At 42.9% G+C, this 27,982-nt stretch overlaps 1 protein-coding gene across 1 annotated transcript; it reads left to right on the top strand.

Annotated features, from left to right (window-relative positions):
• The first annotated feature begins 3 nt into the window (after positions 1 to 3).
• ZMYND12 (zinc finger MYND-type containing 12) lies at positions 4 to 27,981 on the top strand. The gene is made up of 9 exons (XM_040469848.1): positions 4 to 111; positions 308 to 558; positions 11,033 to 11,174; positions 12,286 to 12,457; positions 20,927 to 21,096; positions 23,409 to 23,531; positions 23,764 to 23,875; positions 25,837 to 25,982; positions 27,623 to 27,981. The coding sequence occupies exons 2-9, from the start codon at positions 449 to 451 to the stop codon at positions 27,746 to 27,748; spliced, it is 1,101 nt and encodes a 366-aa protein (XP_040325782.1). The 5' UTR covers positions 4 to 111; positions 308 to 448; the 3' UTR covers positions 27,749 to 27,981.
• The last annotated feature ends 1 nt before the right edge of the window (position 27,982 follows it).

Genomic DNA, 27,982 nt, shown 5'->3' with positions numbered 1-27,982 from the left:
TCTCCGCGTCGGGGGAGGCGTGCCGGTTTCGACCCACAGCGCGGCAGAGGTGACCCTGAGCTAGCGGGACTTGTGGGCGGGCAGGCATCTGGAAGAGTCACATCCCCTCATGTTAGTTTCCTCCTCCGGTAACGAACTGTCCGTGTTTGCCTCAAACCGGCCACCGTATAGGCCTTCCTGGACTTTGATTCCACTAGAGTCAGATTGCCCGGCCATTTAACCTTCGGGACTTAACGGGGGGGAGTTTTGTGGTTTTTTTTTTTTTTTTTAATTATTATTATTTTTTAACCCCACAAATACACTCTAGATGTCAGTGGAACTGCGCTTCTCCCCCCTGAGCTTGAATTCTTGGGAACGAGGCTGCCCGGTAGTGGTCACGTGACGCCGGCGTCCGGCGTGTCCTCTCCAGGCAACCGTTCTGGGGACCGAAGACGCCGCTGGCTGCAACATGGACATCATCTGCCCGCTGGCGGTGCCCAAGGGGCGCCGGCTCTGCTGCGAAGTGTGCGAAGCCCCGGCCGAGCGCGTGTGCACGGCCTGCACGGTCACTTATTACTGGTAGGCCCTGAAATGTGGCACGTGGGCCCCTCAACTCCCTCCCTCTCTCCCCATTACAGGTCTGGGTGCCCTGCGTAAGCCGTAGCACCATCTCTGCCAGGGAACACTCAAGGCGGTTTCAAGACAGGTCCCCAAGACTTCTGTGTGTGCCTCTTCTCCCACTCATTCATTCGTCACCAGATGTTTTGTTGACTGCCTGCTGTGCGCAATGCACTGTTCTAGAAGCTGAAGTTACTAGTGGAAACTTGGTGGACTGTGTCCCTCAAAGATCTAACATACTAATGCGGAAGATAGATAAACAAAAAGAAAACCAGATAATTTCAGAGAGTCATAAATGCCATAAAGACAAAGGAAATGTGATGGGAAGTAGGGCAGACAGCCTCTTGGAGGGTAGATACTGATGTGAACATAAAGTAGGAGCAGTCCACCGTGGAAATGCTGGGCTCTGAGGGTGTAAAGACTGTGGTGTGTTTGAGAAATAGAAACCAGGCCAGTTTGTCTGGTGCACAGCCAAGACGGTGAGAGTGTGGGGAGGGTAGTAGAAAATGAGATGAGATTTCATTCGTTCAACATAACATCCCCTGATCTTTGCTTCCAGTTAGACCTATGTTGGACGTGAGATAAAACTGCTAGGTGGCAGATGGCCAGAAACCTAGTCCAGCAAACTAACTTGTTTTAAAAAGTCATTATAATAGACTCAGCATGACAAGTACTGTCACTCAAGGTGCGCTGTTTCCTGGGACCTCTAAGGATGGAAGCCTTGTGGCTGGGGGCAGTATCTGGAAAGGTTTCTCTGAGTAAATAATGTTTGCGATGACCCTTGAAAGGTCAGTAGGAAATTGCTAGGTGAATGAACAATGAAGACAGAAGGGCAGGGTACTCCCGGCATCCAGGTCTACTTGGGTAAAAGCTGAAAGAACAGAGTTTATTCAGAGCCGGGTAGAGAAGGTAGTGGAGGAAGCAGTTGCTGATTTTCACATTGCAGACTAGACCCATTAGCAGATCATAGATAAATCACAACCAGCATTTTAAGGAAAATGCACTTTTTTAAGGAAGAAAGTAGAATAACATAGAAAGTATCAGAGTAACCCTACTTGAATTGTTTCTTGAAAATTTTTAGCATTTTATGTGGATATGTGTGTTTGTAATGGTAAAATGTATTTCTTACTAAAAAGAACATTTAAAAATGATTGTGGTAGGTAGTAGTAGGAGTTTAAACCAAGAAGATACAGGTTAGGGCCAGATGGTGACATGAGATGGAGAAGTTTGGAATTTATCCTCTGGGATGTCATGGATCGTTTTGACGGGCTCTCCCTTGTGTTAAGGAAGGATGACAGTAGCAGTGTGGAAGATAAATTGGAAGGTAGACCCTGGAGGCCGCATCACTGATTAAGAAGTTGTTGCAGTTGGGGCGCCTGGGTGGCTCAGTCATTTAAGCATCTAACTTCAGCTCAGGTCATGATCTTGCAGTCAGTGAGTTTGAGCCCCTCATTGGGCTCTTTGCTGACAGTTCAGAGCCTGGAGCCTGCTTCGGATTCTGTTTCTCTCTCTCTCTGTCTCTCTGCCCCTTCCCTGCTCACACTCTGTCTCTCAAAAAGGAATAAATGTTAAAAAAAAAAAAAAAAAAAGAAGAAGAAGAAGTTGTTGCAGTGATCCTAGTAGAAAGTGAATCTACCTCTCTCAGACTGAATTAGGTGTTCCTCCTCAGTGCTCTCGCAGCACTCTATATGTTTCCTCGCCTAAAATTTAGGACACAGATTGACATCAGTTGTTTAATAGTCCATATTCCTCACTAGGTCTGTATATCCCACGAAGGAAGGGACGGCATCTGTGTTTTTCTTGCAGTGTCTTCATTGCCTTTAGAATACAATTCAGGATTTGTAGCAAAAACTACAAAGCCCTGGTCATTTCTCTACCTTCATTTCCCACTACACTCACCCTCTCTTCTCCTTGATGTAGTTACCGAGGTTTTCTTCAGGTCTAGTTTGCCAAGTCCTTTCCTCCCTCAGTTTCTTTGCCTGGACTGTTTTCTCTACTAGGAACGTCCTCTTCAGCCACAAGCTCCCTCTCATCCTTCAGTGCTCAGGAATGTTATTTCTTCAAAGAGGTCTTTCTGGAAGTACTCCTCTCTGAGTTTTCTCGCTCACCTTTTTCTTCGTTTTTCCTGTACTTCTGTATTTTGTGTTTACTTGTTTAGTATCTGTGTCTCTTACTAAACCTACTGGCTGCACATACCGCACACTCAGTGATCATTTGTTGAATAAGCGAGCTTCTGAGTGGATAGTAAACCTATTAACACAGAAGGAGGTGGTGGGGGGTGACAGATTGGGTAGGGGATACACAGTTTGAGGGCCTTCAGGTCCCTTGGGAGAGATGGCTAGTAAACCACTTCAAGTACAGGCCTGGCACTCAGGGGAGAGAGGAGAGCCTCTACCTGATATGAGCATCTACTTCTTTCCGTCTTGCCTTCATCCCTGCAGCCAGAAGTAATTCCTTCTTCCTCTCAACTCACTTTGTCGTCACTCTCTACTCTCAGATGACTCTTACTTCCCTTCTTCATTTTAGTTGTTGACACGTGTGCTATCTCAATTTTATTATGTTCCATTAATGCAGGATATTATGTTGAATATGTGTAGAAGGACTATCCTGCAAATGCTGTCTTTTGATCTGTGTCAAACCCATCTGTATATACCTTACAGTCTCTTGCAGAGTGTCGTGAAACAGTCAGAACTAAATATGTGATGAATGCATGAATAAGTTATTATTTCCTATGCCCCTATCCACCATTAGTTCCTTTCTCTTCTTTCACTGCCTTTAATTCTCTTTAAGGTGTTCTCCTCTCCCCTCCACCTTCTTTTCTTCAGATTTCTCTATGCTTGTGTCCTGGGGATTTTAAGATTTTTCCATAAAATAAAGCTGAGTTAATTGTTCTGCATCTCAGAAATGGGGGCTTTAATACTCCTCCCTCACCAGGTTTTGTGGTTGAGTGCAAAGCATGTAGCATCGTGCCTGAAACCAAACTGACACTCAGTAAATATTCTTTTCCTTCATTCCAAATTTAAGGAGCCAGAAGGACAGTAAACTTGAATTTGTGAAAGTTTTTTTTTCCTCTTTTTTTGCAAAAGAGTTTTTTTCTTTTAAAATGTTTTAAAATGTTTATTTATTTTTGAGAGAGTGAGAGACAGAGGGTGATCAGGGGAGGGGCAGAGACAGCCGGAGACACAGAACTGGAAGCAGGCTCCAGGCTTTGAGCTGTCAGCGCAAAGCCCGATGCAGGGCTTGAACTCATGAACTGTGAGATCATGACCTGAGCCGAAGTTGGATGCTCAACTGACTGAGCCACCCAGGCACCCCAAAAGATTTTTTTCCCTAATTATTAATGTAACTCATGCTTACTATAGAGAATTTGAAAATATAAAAAATAAAGAAGAAAAATAATCTATAATCTCACAATTTAGAGATTAATAGTCTGATATTTTGGTCAACTTCTTTATACTCTTTTCCTATAAACACATCTGTTTTATACACTCTGTTAATCTTGCACATATTGTTCTATATTGGATTATGAGAATATAGCCAGGAAACAGAACATTTGTAAGAAAAGGCAATTTTATTAAAGTACACACTGAAACATTACAGAAAGTTACAAGAGGCTTTAGTACTGTAAGTTAACAAATCATTGCATATAGATAAGAGTGATTTGCAGTAAGTTTTATTTAACATGTGGGGCACAAATTAAAATGTTTTCACTGATCAGGAAAAGAAAACGAATAGTGAAGTGGCATTCAATAGTAGGAGACAGTATGATCTGTGGTAAACTGCAGAATGAGTGTCCTGCCTAATGTCTTCCAAATTTAGTCTAAAAAACATGGTAATGGTTGGGGGGCTGGGATGGCTTCATCGGTTAAGTGTTCAACTCTTAGATTCAGTTCAGGTCACGATCTCATGGTTTGGTGAATTCAAGCCTCACATTGGGCTCTGTGCTGACAGCGTGGAGCCTGCTTGGGATTCTCTCTCTCCCTCTCTCTCTCTCTGCCCCTCCCCTACTCATGCTGTCTCTGTCTCTCTTAAATAAATAAACTTAAAAAAAATTAAACAAACTTATTAAAACACAAAACAACACATGATATTGGCCAAAAAATGTCTAGCTCACAGGCTACTTGATTGTGAGCCCTGATTGAAAATATATTTTCAACTCCTTTATGCATGACTCTGTGCTGGGTATTAGGGATTAGACAGATGAGTAAGAAAAAGAACTCATGAATATATAAATAATGCTCATTTTATTTGGAAAGGCTAGATATGTCAAATGCTCTCAGTGGAACAAAAATTCATGCAGCTAAGTAAATTAATATTTCCATTGCTCACACGATTATTCAAAAAGTCCCTATTTAATAAATATCCTATGGAACTCAACTGTTTCTATATCCTGGCTGTTAAGTGCTTTAATTGATTTGTTTACAGTAATTCTGTATAAAATTTTTTAAGTGCTTTATGTCATTTCTATGATAGCAGTTACAGTTTAAAGAGAAAATACTTCATTGCATTTCCGTTGTCCCAGAAGGAAAGAAGGAGAGAGAGTTTGAACAAAGCTATGTGTTGTCTATGACTGTTTTTGTGCTACCACAAGAGTTGAATTTTTACAACAGAGACCATATAGCTCTCAAAGCCTAAAATATTTGGCCCTTTACAGACAAACTTTGCTGACCCTGTGCTAGGTTATTGTTACCAGTTTTGGAATATGTATAAATGGAATCAGTTAACTTAGACATTTGAGTAAAAATATATAATTGGCAGTAGAAATGCAAAAATTCATGATTTATGTATCCAACAACAGAGTCTCAAAATGCATGAAGTAGAGAAGGGAGAAATAATTAATAGTTGGACACTTCAGTATTCCACCGTGAATAATGAACAGGAGATAAGCAAGGAGATACAAGGCTTGAACAACACTATAAGCCAACTAGACCTAACAGATATCTATATACATTCTTCTCAAGTGCATATGGAATATTCTCCAGGATAGACCATGTATTAGACCATAAAGCAAGTCTCAATAAATTTATAAGGGTTGAAATGATACAAAGTATGTTCTGTAACCACAGCGGAATGATATTAGTCATAACAGAAGGAAATTTGGGGAATTTATGAATGTATGGAAATAACACAGTCTTAACCTGTGAGTCAAAGAAGAAATCACAAGGGAAATTAAAAAATGCTTTGAGATGAAATGAGAACAAAAATACCAATACTAAAACTTACGGGATGCAGTAAAAGCAGTACTCAGAGGGAAATTTCTAGCTGTAAACACATACATTATAAAAGAAGTAAGATCTCAAATCAGTGACCTGCCCTTCCACTTTAAGAAACTAGAGAAAGAAAAAGCAAACTCAACCCAAAACTAATGGAAGGAGGAAAATATTAAAGATTAGAGTAGAGAGAAGTGAAATAGAGAATAGAGAAGCGAGAGAAAGAATCAACAAAACTAAAAATTGATATTTTAAAGAGATTAACAAAATTGACAAACCTTTATTTAGATTGACCAAGAAGAGAACACCCAAATTACTAAAGTCAGAAATCAAAGTGGGGACATTGGTAGCAACTTTGCAGAAATCAAAGAGCTTATAAGAGAATACAATGTAGAAATGTATGCCAACGAATTAGAAAACCTAGATGAAATATATTCCTAGTAAGACACAAACTGGCAAACTGACTCAAGAGAAAAAGAATATCTGAGTTGATCTATTAACTAAAAAGATTTAGCTAGCAACCAAAAACTTCCCACAAAGAAAAGCCCAGGACCAGATGACTTCACTAGTGAATTCTATCAAATACTTAAAAATTAATGCTAGTAAGTTCTTCAAGATTCTTCAAAAACTTCAAATTCTTCAAAAACTCTTCCAAAAAGTAAAAGAGGAAGAAAAAGTCCCCAACTCATTTTATGAGGCCCACGTTACCCTAATATCAAAACCAGACAAAAACATCGCAAGAAAAAACTACAGATCAACATCCCTCATGAATATGGGTGCAAAAAATCCTCAACAGAATACTAGCAAACCAAATCCAGCAGCATATAAAAAAGGATTATACATCATGACCAAGTGGCATTTCTTCCAGGAATTCAAGGTTGGCTCAACATGCTAATATCAATCAGTTTAAGACATCATTTTAACAGATTAGAAGACAAAAACCACACGATAATCTGAATAGATACAGAAAAAGCATGTGATAAAATCCAACACCCTTTATAATAAAGACACAACAAATTAGGAATGGAAAGAAACTTTCATAACTTGGTAAAGGGTATCTGTGAATAAACTTATAGAGAAACAGAAAGCTAACATCATATTGAGTGATCAAAGACTGAAAGCTTTCCCCCCTCCCCCCAAAAATCAGGAATGAGACAAGAATGTTACCTTTATTACTTCTATGCAATATTGTTCTAGAACTAGTTGGGGCAGCTAGGCAAGACAATGAAATAAGAGGCATCCAACTTGGAAAAGAAGGAGTAAAAAAGACTTCTTTTTGGTGATGACATGATTTTATATAGAGAAGTCCCTAAAGAATCTACAAAAAAAAAAAACTATTAGGACTAATACATGAATTCAGCAAGGTTACAGGATACAAGATCAATGTGCAAAAATCAGTTGTATTTCTGTATGCTAGCAACGAACAATCTGAAAATTAGGAAAGCCATTCCATTCACAATAGCGTCAAAAAAAATTTTTTTTAATCCAAGAATGGCAAGACTATATACACAAACATTTTTGAAAGAAATGAAAGACCTACATAAATGGAGAGACATTCCATATTCATAGTTTATGAATATGTTTATGAAGTATTAAGAAGACTTAATATTATTAAGATAGTGACACTTAAAAATGATCTACAGATTTAGTGCAATCGGTGTCAAAATTCCAACTGTCACTTTTGCATAAATGGCCACACTGATCCTAAAATTTATATGAAAATGCAAAATACCCGAAATAGCCAAAAAGTCTTTTAAAAAGAACGAAGTTAGAGGACTCATACTTTTCAGTTTCAAATTTTACTATGAAGCTACAGTAGTGAAGACTGTGTGGTACTGACGTAAGGATAGACATATAGATCAATGGACTAGAATTGAGAGTCCTGAAATAAGCACATACATTTATGGCCCATTGATTTTCAACACAGGTGCCAAGACCATTCAACTGGGGAAAGAATGGTCCCTTCCAGATGGTGCTGAGATAACTGCATAGCCACATGCAAAAGAATTAATTTGGACTCCTACCTTACACCATATACGAAAAGAGCTAAATGTAAGAGCTAAAACCAAAATTTTCAGAGGGAAATTTAGTTGTAAATCTGTGTAATTTAGGATTAGGCAACCATTTAGATAGGACACCAAAAACACAAAGATCCAAAGAAAAAGTGGATTAGCTGGACTTCATCAAAACTTAAAACTTCTGTGCATCAGGGGCACCTGGGTGGCTCAATCAGTTAAGTGCCTGACTCTTGATTTCGGGTTAGGTCATGATCTCACGGTTCGTTAGTTCAAGCGCCGTGTGGGGCTCTGCACTGGCAGTGTGGAGCCTGCTTGGGAGTCTCTCTGTCCCTCTCTGTCCCTCCCCTGCTCTCTCTCTTTCTCAAAATAACTTAAAAAATAAAAATTTAAAACTTCTGTGCATCAGATAAGCAAGATAAGTCAGTCAGAGAAAGATAATACCATATGATTTCATTCATATGTGGAATTCAAGAAACAAAACAAATGAGCATAGAGGAAGGGAAGGACAAATAAAATAAGAAAAAAAGCAGAGAAGGAGGCAAACCACAAGAGACTTTTAATGATAGAGAACAAATGGAGGGTTGCTGGAGGGGAGGTGAATAGAGGGATGGGTTAAATGGGTGATGGGTATTAAAGAGGGTACTTGTGATCAGCGCTGGGTGTTGTATGTAAGTAATGAATCACTGAATTCTACTTCTGAAACCAATTTTACCCTATATATTAACTAACTTGAATTTAAATAAAAATCTCAAAAGAGAAAAAAAAAGAATTAGAAATTTGTTATAAAGAAAAGGCAGATTTTTTTTTTTTTACAAATAAAGTAAGTACCAAAAAACAAAACAAAACAACAACAGCAACCCAAAAAACTGTGCATCAGAGAACATCATCAAGAAGGTGAAAAGACAACCCACAGAATGGGAGAAAATATTTACAAATCCGATACCTGATAAGGATCTTCTGTCTGGAATATGTAAAGGACTCTTAAAACTCAACAGCAAAAAGCTAAAGACTCAGTTAAAAAATGGTCAGAAGATTTGAATACACAATTCTCCAAAGAAGATCTACAAATGGCCAATAAGCACATGAAATGACGCTGAACGTTTTTGTTAAGGAAATGCAAAATAAAATCACAATGAGATACTACTTCACACACACTAAAATAGCTTTAGTTTAAAAAAAGAGAATAGCAAGTGTTGGCAAAGATACAGAAAACCGAACCCTTCATATATTGCTGGTGGGCTATAAAAGTGTACAGCCTCTGTGGAAAACGTTTTGGCAGTCCTCAAAAAGTCAAACATAGAGTTACTATATGACCCAGCAATTCCATTCTTAGGTATGTGCTCAGAGAATTGAAAACATACATTCAGTCTAGAATGATGGAGATGTGAGTTGTGTCTGTTTTTCTCTGCAAGTAATAATATGTTCACATGTAGTCTGCAGTTTTGTGCATACGTTGTGCAAATTCTTAAATGAGAATTGCTTGAACAAGGGTCATGCATATGTATCAATTTGCTGGACATCACCATAAAACCATCCAAAATTTTTGCGTGAGAGTTCTCCTCTTCCCACACTATTAAAATATTAAAATTTCAAACTTTAAAATAAAAGAAAACATGTTCACACAAAAACTTGTATACAAGTATTCATAGCAGCATTATTCATCATAGCCAAAAAGTAAAAGTAACTCAAATGTCCACCAACTGATGAATGGATAAACATTAAAAGTGATACAGCCACGCAGTGGAATATCATTCAGTCGTACAAAGGAATAAAATATTGATAAATGCTATGAAATGGATGAACTTTGCAAACATCATGCTAAGTGTAAGAAACCAGACCCAAAAGGTCCCATGTTATCTGTTAACATTTATATGTAATGTCCGAAAGAGGGAAACACAGAGAGAAAGTAGATTAGTGGTTTCTGGGCATCAGTGGGTGGAGAGAAAAATGAGGGGACCGGCTAGAGCAAATGGGTTTTTTTTTTTTTTTTGATTGATGAAATTGTCCTGGCATTAGATAGGGTGATGGTTTTACAATCTTGTGATTATACTAAAAACCACTGAATTTAAAGTATACTTAAAAATGTAAAAAAGGGGGCTCCTAGTTGGCTCAGTCAGTTAAGCTTCGGCTCAGGTCATGATCTCACAGTTCGGTTCGTGAGTTCAAGCCCCACATCAGGCTCTGTGCTGACGGCTCAGAGCCTGGAGCCTGCTTCGGATTCTGTGTCTCCCTCTCTCTCTGCCCCACCCCTGCTCACACTCACACTCTTGTCTCTGTCTCCATCTCCCTCAAAAATAAGTAAACATTTAAGAAATGTAAAAGAAATGGAAAACAAAAATAATTGGAGAAAGGGTCAGAATCAGGTAATAGGTTTGGGAATCATTCATTCACAGAGGTAATTAAGGAATGGGAATGGATTCTCTGTAGGGCTGCTGTCCTGTCCAATTAAGTGTTTAAAAATACTAAATCTGTATGTAAATTTCAGAAAAGCTTTATACCAACTGTCACAGTGCTTCCCTCTGGAGAACTAAGAAAACACCTGACTCTGGAGTATAGGCTCAGAGTAACTACTTAAGCTTTCCACACCTATGCTTCCTTATCTTTGAAATAATAGCTTTGGTTTTGCTCTCAAAAAATGAAATAGTTACTAGCAAAAACACCTGCTGCGCCACTGGGATTTGGGGCATTTCCCACGGTGTTCGTGTCAGTGTGCCCCCTGGAACAACAGACACTGCAAGCAGAGCTCTCCAGAGCTAAGTGACACAGTGGCACTCATGGTAGGAAAGTGTCTCCTAGAGCCTCAACCAATGTAAATTCCTCTCCCTTCCCCGAGGAAAAGACCCTCTCGCCCATCAACTTTGGTGTTCAGATATTCTGAAAATGGTCTTAGAACAATGGAGAGATAAAGTCGTCTTTGTTGTTCCTAACCAAGCAGAAAAGCGCAACAGCCACGGCGTCACCACGTGACTTCGGAATGTGACCCTGTGCCCAAAGAAACAGCAGCCTCCCTCCCCAACTAGTTCTTACACCATCAAATAGCCTCATGACAAAAAAGGGATTTGTGTCAGAAATGGCATCGGGTTCCCTGCCTGACGGTATGTGTTGGGCTTACTTCTCTAGTTTTTAGGGCTGGGCCAGTAGTAGGGCCAAGAGAATCGTGGGTCAGGCCCAAGGTAAAGATCATGAAATCCGTGCTTTTATTGTCAGTGGTGTGGTTCATCAAAGAGCTGACTGGGACAGCATCCATGAGAAGATCTGTCAGCTCCTGATCCCACTGCGCACCACCATGCCCTTCTACAATTCAGAGGAAGAGCGGCAGCATGGCCTGCAGCAGCTTCGGCAGCGGCAGGTGGGTCTTGCGGGACTGTGACAGGGGTGGCTCATGGGTGCCGCGAAACTTCCCAGGAGAAAGGGCGAACGTCCTTGAGGACAGAGACTTTGTTTTGTGGCTCTATGCCCTCAGTACCATTCAGTCAGTTGTTCTCCACATGTTTACTGAATACCTACTGTATTAGGTGCCAAAGGCTGCCATAACAAAATACCGTAGACTGGGTGGCTTAAACAACAGAAATTCTGGAACCTAGAAGTCCCAAGATCAAGGATGGGTATCAACAGGCTTGGTTTTCTCTGTTCACAGGCATCCCTGGTGTTTCCAAATGTCTTCTTAAAAGGACACCAGTCAAATTGGATTAGGGGCCACCCTAATGGCCTCATTTTAACTTAATCACCTCTGTAAGGCCCCGTCTTTAAACACAGTGACATTCTTGGGTACTAGGCGTTAGAGCTTGAGTTTGGGGGAGGGAAGAACAGAATTCAGCCTTAACACCCATATATGCCAAGTATGTTGATAACAGCATAGGTGCATAGGAGGAGGTCAAAAAAATGATGTATGAATACACTAGGGAATACATAAAGGAGATTTTATGGCATTGATAAGCATCTCAATTATTCTAAAAAAAATTAGGACTTTATAAGCCATAAATCTCAAAACACCAGATTCATCCATTTTAGTATTGTGGCACTTTGAGAATGGCCTTGGGACAACGCAGAGTTTAAGTTATTTCCGATATGTGCTATATCTGTTATCCTAACTCCAGAAGGAAAGAGAAGATAATTTCTCTCAAAATTAACTCAAGCAGAAAGCCAGAATTTTTTAGAATGTCCTAAGACATGACAGTTTTGCTAAACCACAATTTTATTACAAATATAAGAATAATATTTATTGAATAGTTTTCTATTAAGCACTCATTTATGCTGATCAATGAGCTACGGTGAAAAGACACTTGTTCCTGGCCCTTGAGGAACTCACAATCCGGGTTTTTTCTATCACCTATTTTGGATTTCATGGCCACCCTAATACAAGCAGGTTAGCTAGGTGCCCTCGACCAGTTCATTAGGTGTTGGCCTTGCTCCAGGTGTACCTATGCCCGCCATTGATGGTCTGGTTTTTTCTTCCGCAGAAGCACTTGATTGAATTCTGCTACACTGTAGCCCAGAAATACCTCTTTGAAGGAAAACACGAAGCCGCTGTCCCGGCAGCTTTGCATTCGCTTCGCTTCCGCATGAACCTACACGGCCTGAGTTCCGTAGAGCTCGTGCCTGCTTACCTGCTGCTGGCCGAGGCGAGCCTGGGTAAGGGAAATGACTTGAGATCCCCGGGGGCCCCTTAAAGAGCACTATACTGGGTCGTTTCAGTGGCCAAAGAGTGCAACCTTGGAAGTGGCACCAAGACACTTTGCGTAAAAGAGCAGTGTTGCTGTAAAGTTTGGCATAAGGTGGGGAAGCAGATGTCATCAACTTTGGGCTACTACTGATGGAAATCCACTAAATAGCTGGTCTAAGCAGAAAGAGGACATTTATGAGGACCCTGGGGTGTCCCAGGGGAATTGAGTCTTCATGAGGCACTAGAATCAGAGTGTTGTAACCAACTGAGGCTGGTGCTCTGCTTCTCTCTTGGGCCTTGTCTCTTGTCTCTGCTTCTGTCTTCGCATCTGCTTTATTTTCCATCTCTGCAGATTTTTCTGCCTGATGCCTACCACAGAAGACAGCTACCCCAAAATATCAGATGTAGCTGAATTTACAGGGAATCTACATGTCCTCCAGGTTCAAGGAGGGTAATAGAAACTAATTAGCATCTGATTTCCAGTGTTCAATTCCTAGAAGAGACGGTTGTGTTGACTCAGCTTGAGTGTGGTGTTTACCTTTACCTACCTTTGCGTCAGGGTCACATGGTAACAGGAGTATAGGAACCTGCTCCCGTGGATGGGAGAGGGGGTTCTGAGAGTGGGAAGCACAGCCTTGGCGGAGCTCCATCCCACACGGTGGTTGCTACAAGAAGACAATTAGCATTTTGGAGGGGAATTAACCTTTTTGAGCATCTGCAGTGTTTTAATTACTGTCCAACCATTTTATACATCTTAATAGCCACTATTTTTTTTTTTCAACGTTTATTTATTTTTGGGACAGAGAGAGAGACAGAGCATGAACGGGGGAGGGGCAGAGAGAGAGGGAGACACAGAATCGGAAACAGGCTCCAGGCTCTGAGCCATCAGCCCAGAGCCCGACGCGGGGCTCGAACTCACGGACCGCGAGATCGTGACCTGGCTGAAGTCGGACGCTTAACCGACTGCGCCACACAGGCGCCCCAGTATTTTTTTTTTTTAAACAAACTTTTAGAGGCGCTGGGTGGCTCAGTTGGTTAAGTGTCCAACTTCGGCTCTGATCATGATCTCACAGCTGGTGAGTTCGAGCCCCACCTTGGGCTCTGTGCTGACAGTTCAGAGCCTGGAGCCTGTTTCAGATTCTGTGTCTTCTTCTCTCTCTGCCCCTCCCACCCTGTCTCCCTCTTTCTCTCTTTCCCAAAAATTAATAAACATTAAAAAAAATTTTTAAAACAAACTTTTAAAAAGAAAGGCTATTGGAAATACAGTACCTTGACCTTTTTTTCCCTGAGCTACGTTGAGAGTAAGTTGCTTGCCTGATGCATTTCCTGCAAAGACGTTCTCCTTCATAACACAGTACCACCACCATCTACAATCATCTACTAAGCAGATCCCATTCAAGTTTCTCCAACTGTCCCAATAACATCTTTATAGCAGAAGGATACAGTTCAAAATCATCCTTTTCATTTTGTTGCCATGTATTTTTAGTCTCCTTCATTCTGGAATAGTTTCTCAATCTTTCTTTGGCTTTTATGACTCTGACACTTTTAAGATTAAAGGCCAAGTATTCTATAAAATGTCTCTTGATTTGGGTCTCTCTGATGTTTCTTCACGACTGGACTCAGGTGATGTATCTTTGGCAGGAATATCACAGAAGTGGGGCTGTATTCTTTCTCACCTCATCCTGCAAGTTGGCATATGTTTTCAATTTGTTTCATTACTGATGATACCCATTTAAGTTACTTTACTGGTGGCGTCTGACAGGCTTCTTTGTATACTCTTCCCTCTCTTTGCAATTAGTAAGTATTTTATGGGGAGGTATTCTGAAACTATAGAAATATCCCATTCCATCGAACTTTTAATATATTCATTTATTTATTTATATCAGAATGAATTCTTGGTTCCCTGCTCTATTCAATGGGTTAATAATCTGTTACTGTCATTAATTTGGTGGTTAGATTATTTTAAGTGGCTGGCCATTCATTTTTTTTAAATATATGAAATTTATTGTCAAATTGGTTTCCATACAACATCCAGTGCTCATCCCAAAAGATGCCCTCTTCAATACCCATTACCCACCCCCCATCAGCCCTCAGTTTGTTCTCAGTTTTTTTTTTAATTTTTTTTAACGTTTATTTATTTTTGAGACAGAGAGAGAGAGCATGAACAGGGGAGGGTCAGAGAAAGAGAGAAACACAGAATCTGAAGCAGGCTCCAGGCTCTGAGCTGTCAGCACAGAGCCCGATGCAGGGCTCGAACCCACGGACCACGAGATCATGACCTGAGCCTAAGTCGGACGCTTAACCAACTGAGCCACCCAGGCACCCCTGTTCTCAGTTTTTAAGAGTCTCTTATGCTTTGTGGCTGCCCATTCAAACTGGCTTCTGTGTCTCCTTGACAATCCCCAATGTTCTTTATCACTTTCCTGCTTTCTCAACATACCTCCAAGGAGCCTTGATTTTTTTTTTTTTTTAGTGGAAAATGGGATTCAGAAGCCAAAAGTTGTGCACTAGACATATGCATTGCTGTTGGGGTAGGGCTACTCCTAGGCCTTCTCAATGGACAGAGTTAGGGAATATGTATGAATATAATAATGTATGCACATTTTACATCTAAATTCATTCTCTCTCTCTCTAGAAAGATAGATGAATAGATAGATAGATAGATAGATAGATAGATAGATAGGGATAGAGATATGAGTATGGGTCCATGCCAGTACCTGGTACCTCTACCAACACCTGTTGGACTGAATTTAGAGGTACTGGCATGAACCCATGCCCAATCTAATTTCCTCCCATTCCATATCTGTAGTTCTCTTCTCTGACAGTGAGAATGCTGGCTTCCTTTTTCATTAATACATTTCATCAGTTCCCCTGTATGAACTAATCTCCCATCTCCACCCCTAGTCTTTCCCTTTGCAGATGTCCTTCTCTCCTTCCATGGGCTCTGACTCCTCAGTCAGGGCTTCTGCTTCTGCATCGATCCCCTCCTCACCAGTTTGGACTCTTACTCCCCTCTACCAGGCCATGTAACTGCGAGAATGCCCCTCCTCACTCGCTCAGGTCTGGCTCCCCATTCCAGCTGTCCCTCCACCAAAACTACTGGGAAGAGCACTGGACAAAGAGCTACAGCTCAGGCCCTGTGTATTTCTGACACTGACTAGCTGTGGGATTTGAGAGAAGTCTCCCTAGCCTAAGTTTCATCATCTCTCTTCTGGACTATTTTTCACTAGCTGGGATCTGGCCTCCCTCCAGTCTGGCCTCCACACAAAATGTGATCAGACCATTCCACTAGGTAAAGACCAGATTCTCCAAGCAGCCTAGGAGCTGCGGCGTGATCGAGTCTTTATGAATTCTGTCACCTCATCTCACATCTTCTCTCTCCCTTTTAGTTACACTGGCCTTCTCCTTGTTTGGGAAGCCTCCTCTTTAGCCACTCTCCCCATCTCTTCTCCCCTCCCCTCCACCTAACTAACTCCTATTCATCCTTTAGGTCTAAACTCAAGAGTTACCACCCCCTTGGGGCATGTGGGTGGCTCACTTATCCAACTCTTGATTTCTGCTCAGGTCATGATCGCAGAGTCGTGCAATCGAATCCTGCATCAGAGTCTGCACTGAGCATGGAACCTGCTTGGGGTTCTCTGTCTAGCTCTGCCCCTCTCTTCTGCTTGGTCTCTCTCTCTCAAAATAAAAAAATTTGGGGATGCCTGGGTGGCTCAGTCGGTTGAGCATCCAACTTCAGTTCAGGTCATGATCTCACAGCTCGTGAGTTTGAGCCCCGCGCCGGGCTCTGTGCTGACCGCTCGGAGCCTGGAGCCTGCTTCAGATTCTGTGTCTCCCTCTCTCTCTGCCCCTAACCCACTTGCATTCTGTCTCTGTCTCTCTCAAAAATAAATAAACACTAAAAACAAATTTTTTTAATAAAAATAAAAAATAAAAAAATATAAAAAAAAGAATTTAAAGAGTTAATTCTTTAAGCCCCCAGACTGGACCAGGTTTCTTTTTATATGTCCCCTTAAAAACCTCTTCCTCTTCTGGGTGTACATATCCATTGATGAGATTACTTAATTACAGTTTCTCTTTCTCTCTGGACTATAAGCTGAGGGAGAACCGGAACTGTCCTTATTCTCACTCATCAGAGTGTCTTCACACACAGAACAGCACTTAACACAGAGGAGGTGCTCCAACCCCACGCCCCCCCCCCCAAACCTGGCGCCGAGTGGGCCCTGAGAAAGCATTTGGCAAACCTAAGTGCCCTTCACAGGATTGTTTTGAGGATTAAATGAATTTGTGTGAATGAACGTGAGAGTGCTTTGCAAGCTGGAAGGTTCTGTCTAAATAGAAGTTCTCATTAATACCTCCCCCAGTCATTGACTGAAAACTTTCTCAACCTTTTTGTCAGTCTAAACAAATCACATTCTTTTTTTTTTTTTTTTTTAAATAGCAGGGGAGGGGCAGAGAGAGAGGGAAACACAGAATCCAAAGCAGGCTCCAGGCTCCGAGCTTTCAGCACAGAACCTGACATGGGGCTCGAACTCAGGAACTCATGAACCGTGAGATCATGACCTGAGCCAAAGTCGGACGCTTAACCAACTGAGCCACCCAGGCGCCCCTAAATAAATCACATTCCTTGAGCACATGTCTCTTTCTCATCTTAGAGGTTCCTTCAGACTGGAGTGGAAAAATAAGAGGTATTTTAGCCTATTCTTTTCCTTTCCGTCGAACTTTGGAGTTTTAATAAACTAGAGATGATATTTTCAGTCACACTTCGAAGAGCCACCTCACTCACCCTCCCCCACTGTTGTCAGCACATTGGAAGCAGGAGAACCTGGGTTCAAATTCCAACTCTTGCTTTAGTCCCTTATACAACAGCTGGCTTCTCTTCAATCATCAGGTGTCTGCGTAAATATGACCTTCTCAGAGAGGTGTTCCCTAAACATCCAATCAGGGTAGGTTTCTTCCCTCTTTTTTTTTTGATCGCCGTGTTCTGTTCATTTCCCTCACAGCGCTTCATTTTTGTTTCTTTACTGTGTGTCTACTTCCCTTGGTTATAAGCTCCTTGAGGTCAGAGATCATGTGTGTTTTATTCACTCACTAGCATGCGCTGAGCAGCTAGCAGAGCGGTGCAGAGTCTAAATTAGACGAATGTACGGTTGAATGAATGGATGAAGTTTCCTCCTCTGATACGTATTTCACAGGGTTGTTGACAGACTTCGATCACAGATGCAAATGGCCTAGCGTGACGTACACACAGCAAATAGCAGGCCCTCAGTAAATACGAATTCCCTTTCCTTCCCCTGGATGCCTCCCAGCCTCCCAGATGATTATCTGTGACTGCTTTATTCTGTGCTCTTTTGCTTTTGTCACCAAGCCTTACAAAATCTTCCTCCATAATGTCTCTTAGTTCGGCCGCCAGCCCGGCGTAAGCCTATTGTCTCACCCTGCAGATGAGTGTCATTACTCCTTAACTGGCTATCCCTTCTTTTTCTATTCCATACGTTTTAGGACATGACCTTTTAGGACAGTCTCACTTCCTTTGGCAACTTTGTGTATCTAGTATCTCCACTCCATCCCTACGCCTGTCCAGGCGAACACTGTGCCTAGGAGAACATGCCTGAACTTACCGACCCAGCAGCCGCAGTCTCAGTTCTGACCTGCTTGGAGCAGTGCACTCCTCCTGCCTCACTATCCCTGCTCTCTGGATTTGGGGGCTCAAATATTTTTCTCCCAAGGATGCCTTTTCCTTTGGGATGCTTGTTGTTTGCTGGTACAGCTTGGCCTTGGGCCCTTCCTTCCTTGGCATGGCCTTCTTGAATGAAAACTGGACAATGAGAATGAGAAATGTCCAATATACGTCAATGCCCTCTACCAATTTCCCCCGTCTAAGTAATCTTTGCTAAGAGTCATTTGCTTCTTTAAATTTGAGAGGACCGCAGTCTCAAGCTCTTATTTTACAGAGCAAATCCGCATGGAAATGTGACTTGCCATGTCCGCATGAGCCAGGATCATGGCCTCAGCCTCTTGCTTCTCATTGAGGATTTTCCTGTTTTAGTTTGAACTTCAGTCAGGATAAGTTCCTTGTTTCCTCCCTTAGCTTGCTGCTTCTTCAGCTCGCCTCCTTTAGTTCGGTGACCTGTGATTACAACTAGAATAAATAATGCCTACATATGAACTGGACCTGGGAGAAAGCACAAGCAGAACTGAAGATTGTCTTGTGAGGGGTGTGTGGCCTCATCTCCTGACTATTTCCGCTGCAGCACCCATTACGTGAAATACTTTGCACCCAGAGCACGCTTCCTGCTCTGCAGAAGGCTGTCACAGAAGTTTTCTGTTTAGTTTTCTGACAGCCTCCCTAGAAGGCGAGCAGGTAGGCAGGAAACTGTTATGTATCTTTACAACCAAACGAAAAGGTTTTTTTATTTAAAAAAAATTTTTTAATGTTTATTTTTGAGACAGAGAGATACAGAGTATGAGCGGGGGAGGGGCAGAGAGAGAGGGAGACACAGAATCTGAAGCAGGATCCGGGCTCTGAGCTGTCAGCACAGAGCCAGACGTGGGGCCAAAACCCACGAGCTGTGAGATCATGACCTGAGCCGAAGTCAGACACTCAACTGACTGAGCCACCGAGGCGCCCCACAACCAAAGAAAAAGTTTTAAGCATCAGCAATATCTGAACATTAGAAATAAAGGTGCCTTTTACCTAGTAACCATGTTCCTGAACACCTAGTAACCATGTGTTGTCCATTCTGGCTCCCAAATGCCTCTTGTGTATCTGTTCCATGTTTACTCACTGCCTTAGTTCAGGCTCTGGCCTGAACTATTTCCAAAGTCTTCCAGAGTCTTCCAGTTTTCTTCCTCCCCTCTGGTCCCTCCTCCATATTGGCTCCTGGGTATCCTTCTATATCTAAATCCAATTCTCTCTCCCTCTCTGAAAATCCTCTACCTTTTATCCACGTGCTTCCAGCTCCTTGGTGCAACTTACTAAGCCCTCTATGACCTGTCCTATGACTGCCTCTTTAGCCTCATTTCCTGCCACTCGATCACTCACACATTTGTGCTCCAGCGTCACAGACCCATATATGGTTCTCCAAACACAGCCCACTATTTCGTATCTTATGGTTCTGCATATGTTACCCTCCACCCTGGATGCCCGCCCTCCCTTATCTGTCAGGAAAACTTCTTTTCATCCTCCAAACTCAGCTCAGATTTTCCTGTCTTAGTTCGGCTGCTGTAACAAATACCACAGACTGGGTGGCTTAAACAGTTATTTCTCACCGTTCTGGAGGCTGAAAGTCCAAGATCAAGTTGTCAGCAGATATGGTATCTGGTGAGGGCGCACTTTTGGACTTGTAGACAGCCACCTTCTCACTGCATCCTCATAGGGCAGAGAGAGGGATCATCTCTCTTGTACCTTTTCTTTTACAGGCTCCAATCCCATTCTTGAGGGCTCCACTCTCATGACCCAATTACCTCCCAAAGGCCCACCTCCAAATACCATCACTTTGGGGATTAGGGCTTCAACTATGGATTTTGGGGTACTACAGCATTCAATCCAGAGCACTGACCATGCTTCTCCCCATTCCAATGCCCCCTCTCCACCCCATCCATAGAATTAAACACCTCCTCATCTCTGCCACTTCCAAACCTTATGATGTTACTATTGTTGCACTTACGCTATTTTACAAATGTGTTTGTTTTCATGCCACACACACATGCATTTCTTGAACCCAGCTGTAAATTTTTGAAGGGCAGTGGCTTTGATTCATCTTTGAATCCTCATCAATCAACACAAGGCCTGGTACATAAAAGATACTAAATATACATAGGCATAACTTTTTAATTGAGATGCAATTCACATGCATAAAATCCACTCCTTTAAAGTACAATTCAGCGGTTTGAGTGTATTCACAAGATTGTGCAACCATCACCACGTCTAATTACAGAACATTTTAGTCACCCCAAAATGGAACCCCATACCAATATGGAATATTGGTAGTCACCCTCCGTTCTCCATCCCACAGTCCCTGGCCACCATTTTCTGTCTCTATGGATTTGCCTGTCCTGGACATTTCATATCAGTGGAATCCCGCATTATGTGGCCTTTTATATCTGTCTGCCTTGACTTAGTGCAATGTTTTCAAGGTTTATCCATGCTATAGCCTGGATCAGTACTTCATTCCTGTCTGTGACTGAGTAATATTCCACCCATGGATATGGATAGACCATGTTTTGTATATCTACTCATCAGCTGATGAGCATTTAAGTTGTTTCTATTTTTTGGCTATTATGGCTAGGCTGCTATGAATGTTCAGGTACAAGTTTTGTGTGTCAATAAATGTTTGAGTCAATGAATAAATGAGTGAATGGGTGCTGACTCATATTTCATCATGTGTTCTCTGGCCAGGATATAAATTCTAACCTTCTTTACTTCTTTTGGGCAGGTCTGGGCCAGATTGTCCAAGCTGAGGAATACCTATCCCAAGCCCAGTGGACAGTCCTCAAATCAACGGAATGCTCTTATGCCATCCAGTCTTTACTGCATCGGAACCTGGGACTTCTCCACATAGCTAAGGAAAACTACGAGGAAGCCCGTTATCATCTGGCCAATGATGTAAACAAGCTAAATTATGACACCTGAATGTTTCTGAGACCAGCTATGCTGAGTTTTGTTTGTTCTTTTTTAACTGAGCCCTTCTCTAAAACCTTCTGTTTACAACTGACCGGTGAGGTATCAGCGAGAACGTGGTTCTAACAACCTGAGTTCAAGCCTCTCCACCTCCTGACTGTGCATCCTTAGGCCAGGTCACACCACTTCTGCAAGCCCGACTGCTCTGAGGATAATAAAGGGAGGCAGAACAGCACACTGCTTAAGAGAAGGGCTTTACTTTTACTCTTGGCCATAATCTTGGACCAATTATTTCAACTCTTTCATCAAGTATAAGACAGAAATCATCAAATAGCCTGTGCCTCATTGGGTCATTGAAGAGATTAATAATAGGACAATATCTATGCAGCGTTTTGGCTGTTATTTTTACATATAACATCAATGTTTCTACTTCAGAGCTGTTGGCATATGAAAGTTCTTATAAACTATACTTTATAAACTATGAAACTATGTACAAATGTTAGATAAGATGATGATGGGGGTGAGGACTGAGCTGTTCTTTCAGAATTTATGCTGTTTCTGTTAGGATTTCAGCAGTGGACAATATTACCAGACAGAAAAGTTCCTGAGCCTGAAATCTGGACGAGGTTAGGGTCAGGATGCAATCTCCACGCAAGTTGGTTGTCTCTTCAGCCTCTCCACCGGGCAGCCCTCCCTTTGATTGCCTGCCACTGCACAATGTCGATAAATCCACTGGAAACTTGTGCTGGCTAGTCTCCACATCCCCTTACCCCAAATCCATTCTCTGCTCTACTGTGCCCTGGGAGGCCGACCTCTGTGGACTACATGACCGGACTCTATTGCTTTTTGGCTTCTGTCGGATTTGCAGAGTGAGAGACGTGACAGGGGAGTGGATGTTGGGAGGAGATAGAGGTTGGGTATCTACTCTTTCTGCTGCCTTCCTGCTCCACCCCAGTTCTGGCACGAGCAGTGCTCCTCCATGGCCACAGCTCCTGGCAGGTGGCCTTCTCCCATTGCTCTAGCTCTTGTGGGGCCCCGGTGACCCTGCTTTCTCCCTCACTTTTTCAGGAGTCTGGACAGTAATAGTTTCTTGCCGTTCATGGTTCCTGGGGCTTTACTAGCTCTTGTTGGTTCCTTGACCTCTGTATGTCTCTTTAAAGAATCCTTTCATTAAACTGTCTTCAGGAAATACTTTGAGGGTGCCATCTATTTCCACCTAGGAGACTGACTAAGACACTTTTTCCTCTGCCTGTTCTCTCTATACTCTCACTCTACAACAAATTAAACAGAGGAACAGATTCTGTCTTGAGCTGGGCCATACAGTTAAGATACAGATCAAACTCAGATTCTTCTGCCTACCTTTCAAAAAAAAAATCAACCATAGCTTCATTGATAACATATCATAGACTTCACCCACTTTTGGTATACAACTCAATGATTTTTAGTAAACTCACAGAGTTGTACAGCCATCAGTCCAGTCCAGTCTTAGAACATTCCCATCACCCCAGAGATCCCTCATATCCATTTGCAGTTTATTTCTCACTCTGACCCCCAGCCCCAGGCAACCACTTTCTGTCTCCCTAGATTTGCCTTTTTTGGACACTTACTATAAGCAGAATGATATGTTGTCTTTTCATCTGACTTCTGTCACTTAGCAGAATTACTTAGAGGTTCATCCATGTTGTTGTATCAATACCTCATTCCTTTTATTGCTGAGTAGTGTTCATCTTCTGGATATACACAATTTTTGTCCAGCCATTTATCACTTGATGAACATGGGGGTTGTCTCCACTGTTACGAGTATCGCTGCTGTGAATGTTTGTGTACAAGTCTTAGTGTGGACACAAGTTTTCATTTCCCTTGGGTGTGCGTCTGTCTACGAACGAAATTGCTGGGTCATGTAGTAACTCACTGTTGAATGTTTGGAGAGCTGCTGAACCGTCTTTCACAGAGGATGCATCATGTTCTATTCCCACCAGCCGTGGACGAGGGTTCCGTTTTCTCCATGTCCTTGCCAACGCTGATTTTCTGCCTTTTTGATGAGAGGCATTTTAGTGTGTGTGAAGTGGTATCTCACTGCAATTTTATTTTGCATTTCTGTAATGACTAATAATGTTGAGCATCACTTCATGTGTTATTAGCCTCTGGCATATCTTTTTGGAGACATGTCTATGCAGATCCTTTGCCCGCTTTTTAATTTTATTTGTATCGTTACAAATTCTAGGTGTACAAGTTTTTAAAATCAGATACATGATTTACAAAGGGAACTGAAGCACCCCTTCTTCCTTCTGCTGTAGATTTATTTTGCCAGTTGTGCATTTGGAACAGAGGATATCAGGACGTCAGGAGGCTACTTCCACCTGGCTAATATCTTCTACGGCCTTAAAAAGTTGGACGTGGCAGACACGTTGTACACGAAGGTGAGCTGGGGAATATGGGAGTTGAGCCTTGATGCTTTGGCCTTCTAAGTTACAACTGGCGTCAGACCATTCATGAGAAATTTGAGGCACAGAAAGATGAGATGATTTGCCCAAGATCACATGGCCTGATACACGATATATCCCACTTTTCTTTCTTCCTGTTTCTCCACCAGCAAAATACATGAGGCTCAGGTCTGGCCTGCTTCTCTGATTGTGTCTGCTTTCCCAACAGGTCTCTGAGATCTGGAGTAAATACTTGAACAATCGCTACCAAGTGCTCTCAGAGGCTCGCATCCAACAGATAGACTTACTGGGCAAACAATTTGAGACTGACACCGGCTTGGGTAAGTGGCAGCTCTCCCTGGGAAACAGAGCAGTGGCTTCACCCCACCTAATCCACAGGCCTTCTCCCCAAGAGGGAGAGCCACTGTCCCTGTCACGAGCACACCAGTGCCATCTCCTGTAGTTTGCTGAAGCGGACACTGAGATAGGAAAACCAAAGGGATTTCACCAGTGTTGGGAAGAATTCAGAGCCCTGGTACTATACACAGCCTTTCCGGGGGCTCATAAGGTACGGATGTGAAGAGAAAAAGACTTACAAGAGCCCCCTGTGATTTCTGCAGAGCCTCCATTTCTCCAGGGCACATAAGGCAAGGTAAACTCTCTCATACTGCACATTTGTTCTGGGGCCTTCACCTCTTCCTTTACTGGGCAGTGAGCTTCTCAGCGGCAGGGCCGGGTCTCATTATTTCTCTGTCCCCAGGCTCAACCCAGGGTGAGTACTGAGTGGCACTGTACAGCATCGTTCCCTCTGAGGTAATAAAAAGGGACAGAGGATCTAGTGTCTGCTCAAAAGAGACATGCGGTGTGGTTGATGACACAGGGCCTATATGAAATAAAAGGAAACGCCTACAAGTCCAAATTATATTACAAGATGAATCCTAGAATGAAGAGGTGAGGATAGTTGGATGGTGTTAAATAGGGAAGACTTCTTGGAGGAGAGGTTTTGAACTAAGATTTAAAAAATTAGGACAGGGGCCTCTGGGGGGCTCAGTTGGTTAAGTGACTCTGGTTTGGGTCATGATCTCATGGCTCTTGACTTCAAGCCCCGTGTTGGGCTCTGTGCTGACAGCTTGAAGCCTGGAGCCTGGAGCCTGCTTTGGATCCTGTGTCTCCCTCTCTCTCTCTCTGCCCCTCCTCCACTTGCACTCTGTCTCTCTCTCTCTCAAAAATAAACATTAAAAAAATTACAGGCCATGATCTCACAGTTCGTGGGTTCGAGCCCTGCGTCGGGTTCTGTGCTGACAGCTCAGAGCCTGGAGCCTGTTTCGGATTCTGTGTCTCCCTCTCTCTCTGCCCTTCCCCTATTCATGCTCTGTCTCTGTCTCAAGAATAAATAAACATTAAAAAAAAATTAAAAAATTAGGGGCGCCTGGGTGGCTTAGTCAGTTAAACATCCGACTTTGGCTCAGGTCATGATCTTGAGGTTCGTGACTTCAAGCCTCATGTTGGGCTCTGTGCTGACAGCTCAGAGCCTGGAGCCTGCTTCAGATTCTGTGTCTCCGTCTCTCTCTGCCCCTCCCCCGCTCATGCTCTCTCTGTCTCTCCTCAAAAATAAACATTAAAAAAATTTTAAATTAATAACTTTATTCAGTTTTCTCTCATTATAAAAGTGGTTTATGTGAAAGCAGAAAACTTGGAAATCATAGAAATCCAAAGGCAGCCAACCTCAGGGTTATGGTGTATGCCCTTTCTGTCTTCTTATGTACTTCTTAGTATGTAAAAAGTGTTTAGAAGTATGTGGCCCCAAATAACTCATAATAAGTGAATAAATAGTCGCTAGAGTAGGGCCTAACACCACTGGAAGGAAGTGTAAACAAACTTACAAGGGGAAGCAGCAAGGCTGAGGTGCCAGCACCCTTGGATTTGGGAGAAGATTAGGCTGCTTGCTGGCTGCTGGAAGTCCCCGCTCCCTCTCTGGCTCTCAGGCGGAAGCTAAGTGGGACCAAGGAATCCCGCTGGGACAGCCTCTGCGTTTGGAGCCTAAGAAATGGAGAGTTTAGGACTCTGAAAGACAGAAATCGCAGTTACCTTGAGACCCACCGGGGTGAGCAGGTTTTACAGAGCTGCCTGAAACTGCCCGGCTTCTTGCTCTCGTGTGGCCACAGTCCTCTGGGTGAAGAACCTGCTGTGCCTTGTGCCCAAGGCCAGCGCCCTGTCAGCTCTGTGCTCACCCATGAGGGGAGACCCAGCGGCTCCCCGCAGCCGGTTTCTTCTTTCCAGCTTCCTCCCTTTCCCCTTGCAGATGAAGCCCAGGAAGCAGAAGCCATTCAGATCCTGACTTCAGTCTGGAACATTCGAGAATCTACATCCGACACAGCCCCCCAAAAGACTATCTTTGTTCTGAATACCCTGGTCATGCTTTACTACCTGATGATGAATTCTTCAAAGGCAAGTTTCCCCAGAAAAGCGCCATGTCTAATGGAAGTAGAAGTTCCTCTAGTTGAATTCAGCTGTGTTTTGCCCAGTTGCACTGGTTTCTGCCCTCTGAGTAAGGCCGCACTTCAGAAGAGTTCAGATGTTCATGATGTTTCTCATTTGTTGAGTCCAGCCTGCATAATGGAAACTGCATTGTCTTCTTCCAGAGGGATATGCCCGTTACTAGCCTAAGTACTTCTCACGAACTAATGCAGTTAATTGTCAGGCCAACTTTATGAAGTAGGTATTTTATTATTCCCACTTTACAGGTAAGGAAACTGAGGCGCAGAGAGGGTCCATTATTTGCCCAACTTCTTTTGGAGGAGGGGAGGTCACAATAAACAAGGCAACATTTAATGGGGAATAAAATTTCAGATCGCAAATAGTGCTGCAAAGCAAACGAAAGCAGGCAAGGAGAGAGGGAAGGCTGGCTGGAGGAGGCCTTTGTGTGTGGGTGTCACGGAAAATTTAGGATTCCCTTCCCCCCCTCCCTTCCTCCCTACCTTTCTTCAGCAAACTTTACTAAGTGCCTTCTGTATACCAGGACCTAGAGGTGCTCGCAGTCAGTGGGTTATAATCCAGTGTGATCGTGAAGACCGGGGCTCTGTGGGCATTGCGAGGGAGGGACACCAACCCTATCTGGGATGTAGTAAGAGTGCTTAGGGAACAGGGAAGCATTTCCATTGAATTTCCAAGCTTACACTGTAAAAACCTCTTTTCTACAGTTCCAGGTCCAATTTTCTACTGTGTACTCAAGGAAGTCCTTACCCTAAGGCATGTGAAGGGTATTAGATCTATAAGAGGTCCTTAGAGAATAGGGACACATATATCTACTCCAGATTGCCACCTCACTTCCTTTAGGTCTTTCCTCAACTGTCTTCAGCGAAGCTTTCTCTGCCCCCCCCCCCCCCCCGCTGAAAGCTGCAAAACCCTGCTACTGCCACTGGTGCTTCCAACCCCCCTTTCCTACTTTATCCTTTTCCTTAACATGTATCACTATTGAGGATACTGTGGTGTTTTACTTGTTCGTCTTGTTTATTGCCTGTCTCCCTCACTGTACTGTAAGCTCCAGGAGGGCAGGAATTTCCACCTGTGGTCATAGTACCTGGAACGTAATAGCCATTCAATAAATATTTATTGGAAGCGAGGGAGGAAGGGAGGAAGGGGGAGGAGGGGAGAAGAGCCAGCCCAGAGTCTGTCCCAGGATGTCCTGTGAGGCCTCTGTCCAAGTCAAAACTCTAGACCATGGCCCCTAGGATGGGAAGCCGCTTGTGGAATCTGTCACCCCTGGCCTCCCGGTGCTGGTTCAGAGGGTCCTGATTCAGATCCTGTGGAGATCTCACTTTGTTAAGAAGGCGTACTTTGTACTTAGTTTGTCAAGCCAGGTGGGTTTCTCTGGTCCCCCATGCCCCACTCAGCACATGTATGGCTAGTTGTAAGGACCTAGTGGGTATTCGCAAGTCTCCAGCAAGTGGAAACTCCAAAAGTGGAAATTTTTCACACTGGTGGTGTGAGAAGCTGATGGGTCCTTTCCCATGTTGAGCACAGATGGGGCTTCCCAGTGTAAAGCTTTCCTATGACGACTTCCTTTTGTAACTGTAATTCCATTCCAGGCACAAGAATATGCTGAGAGAGCCTTCGGTCTAGCCAAAGAACACCATCTCAGTGTCCATGAACAAAGTAGCATTCAAGAGTTACTAAGTCTTATCTCAGCTGAAGAAACCCATCCTGTTACTTAGTGACCCATGAACTCTGCATCAGGGGCTATTCAAGGGGCTATTGAACGTCTAATGCATTCCAGCTTGCACAACTGCTTTGAGGTACTATGATTTGCTGAAGTTCACACTCTTTCCCCCTGGCACTGCACACATGTGCAAACATAGCCATGTTTTTATTCTTAACACAGCATATGCTAGGGACTATAGAGCTTTAGACATAAAAATAAGTAAAAGTGATCTTAATTATGACCTTTG

The sequence above is a fragment of the Herpailurus yagouaroundi genome, unplaced genomic scaffold (assembly GCF_014898765.1).
Source record: "Herpailurus yagouaroundi ecotype Mexico unplaced genomic scaffold, PumYag 77, whole genome shotgun sequence".
Lineage (NCBI taxonomy): Eukaryota > Metazoa > Chordata > Mammalia > Carnivora > Felidae > Herpailurus > Herpailurus yagouaroundi.
Note: the sequence above shows the minus strand (reverse complement) of the source record. Positions and strands in the feature narration are given on the sequence as shown.